The following is a 2,570-nucleotide window of genomic DNA, read 5'->3' as shown; positions in this document are numbered from 1 at the left end:
AATCAGCTGGTTCCGCAACGGCGACCCCCTGGGGGCCGGCGCCGCCTCCGAGGCCGCCGGGGCCGAGGGCTCGGGCGTGGTGGTCACCAGCAGCCGCCTGGGCGTCACCGAGGCCGAGTGGGAGCGCGGCGACACCTTCACCTGCCTGGCGGGCGGCGAGAGCCGCAACACCAGCAAGGGCATGGAGTGTCAATGTAAGGAGCTATCGGGGGCTGGGGGTGGGGTGGGAGGGTCAGGAGGGGTGTGGGAGGGTCATTCCCCAAAAAAATCCCCGGGTCTTTCGGTGTTTTCCCGTCAAATTTCCAAATTTTTAAGGTTTTCCCCAAAATTTGGTGAATTCGACCCGAATTGAACACGATTTTCCCTTCATTTCAATCAAAATTCTCAATATTCCCCCAAATTTCTGGGTTTTACCCAAATTTTTGTTTTTTTCAAGGTTTTCCCCCAAATTTCTGGGTTTTACCCAAATTTCCCCAGAATTTCCATTTTTTCAAGATTTTCCCCAAATTTTGTCAATTTGACCCAAATTTAATCTGATTTTCCCTTCATTTCAATCAAAATTCTCAATATTCTCCCAAATTTCTGGGTTTCACCCAAATTTTCATTTTTTTTCAAGATTTTCCCCGAATTTTGTCAATTTGACCCAAATTTAATCTGATTTTCCATTCATTTGCAGAGAAATTCACAATATCCCCACAAATTTCTGGGTTTTACCCAAATTTTCGTTTTTTTCAAGATTTTCCCCCAAATTTCTGGGTTTTACCCAAATTTCCCCAGAATTTCCGTTTTTTTCAAGATTTTCCCCAAATTTGGTGAATTCGACCCAAATTTAACCCGATTTTCCCTTCATTTCAATCAAAATTCTCAATATTCCCCCAAATTTCTGGGTTTTACCCAAATTTTCATTTTTTTTCAAGATTTTCCCCAAATTTTGTCAATTTGACCCAAATTTAACCCGATTTTCCCTCCATTTCCAGCGAAATTCTCAATATTCCCCCAAATTTCTGGGTTTTACCCAAATTTCCCCAGAATTTCCATTTTTTCAAGATTTTCCCCAAATTTGGTGAATTTGACCCAAATTTAATCCGATTTTCCCTTCATTTCCAGCGAAATTCTCAATATTCCCCCAAATTTCTGGGTTTTACCCAAATTTTTGGTTTTTTCAAGATTTTCCCCAAATTTTGTCAATTTGACCCAAATTTAATCTGATTTTCCCTCAATTTCCAGCGAAATTCTCAATATTCCCACACAATCTGATTTTCCCCAAATTTGGTGAATTTGACCCGAATTTAACCCACAAATTCCCACAAATTTCCATTTTCCCCCCGAATATCCCCAAAATTTCCATTTTTTCAAAACTTCCCAAAATTTCGCAAATTTCACCCCAATTCCCCCTCGAATTTTTTCAAATTTTTTAATAACCCCCCAAACCCATCAAAGGCTCTTCCAGTTGACCAACTGGTCAACAGGGATGGTCATTTTGGGTAGAAACCACCCAAACCCATCAAAGACCCGTCCAGTTGACCAACTGGTCAACAGGGATGATCATTTTGGGTAGAAACCACCCAAACCCATCAAAGACCCGTCCAGTTGACCAACTGGTCAACAGGGATGATCATTTTGGGTAGAAACCACCCAAACCCATCAAAGACCCGTCCAGTTGACCAACTGGTCAACAGGGATGATCATTTTGGTCACAAATCACCCCAAACCATCAAAGACTCTTCCAGTTGACCAACTGGTCAACAGGGATGATCATTTTGGTCACAAATCACCCCAAACCCATCAAAGACTCTTCCAGTTGACCAACTGGTCACCAGTAATGGTCAATTTAGATGGAAATGACCCCCAAACCATTAAAGACTCTTCCAGTTGACCAACTGGTCAACAGGGATGATCATTTTGGTCACAAATCACCCCAAACCCATCAAAGACTCTTCCAGTTGACCAACTGGTCAACAGGGATGATCATTTTGGGTAGAAACCACCCAAAACCAAGAAAGGTTCTTCCAGTTGACCAACTGATCAACACCAATGGCCGTTCCATGTCAAAATGACCCCAAACCATTAAAGACTCTTCCAGTTGACCAACTGGTCAACAGGGATGGTCATTTTGGGTAGAAACCACCCAAACCCATCAAAGGCTCTTCCAGTTGACCAACTGGTCACCAGTAATGGTCAATTTAGTTGGAAATGACCCCAAACCATCAAAGACTCTTCCAGTTGACCAACTGGTCAACAGGGATGATCATTTTGGGTAGAAACCACCCAAACCCATCAAAGGCTCTTCCAGTTGACCAACTGGTCAACATCAATGGTCATTTTGGGTAGAAACCACCCAAACCCATCAAAGGCTCTTCCAGTTGACCAACTGGTCAAGAGTTCTTGGTCAAAATGACTCCAGACCAGGAGAGGTCCTTCCAGTTGACCAACTGGTCAACAGGGATGATCATTTTGGGTAGAAACCACCCAAAACCATCAAAGACCCTCCCAGTTGACCAACTGGTCACCAGTAATGGTCAATTTAGTTGGAAATGACCCCCAAACCATTAAAGGCTCTTCCAGTTGAC

At 43.3% G+C, this 2,570-nt stretch overlaps 1 gene segment (V, D, J or C); it reads left to right on the top strand.

The window, feature by feature from the left end:
* LOC114073048 overlaps positions 1–2,570 on the top strand; it is a 16,022-nt gene that overhangs the window by 2,422 nt on the left and 11,030 nt on the right. Inside the window, 1 exon segment of the C gene segment in view lies at positions 7–194. Within this exon segment, the coding sequence occupies positions 7–194 (188 nt within the window).

The sequence above is a fragment of the Empidonax traillii genome, unplaced genomic scaffold (assembly GCF_003031625.1).
Source record: "Empidonax traillii isolate 1590-97213 ecotype Southwest subspecies unplaced genomic scaffold, ASM303162v1 scaffold5109:size41427, whole genome shotgun sequence".
NCBI lineage: Eukaryota > Metazoa > Chordata > Aves > Passeriformes > Tyrannidae > Empidonax > Empidonax traillii.
The sequence above is the reverse complement of the archived record's forward strand: the minus strand, read 5'-3'. Positions and strand labels throughout refer to the sequence as shown.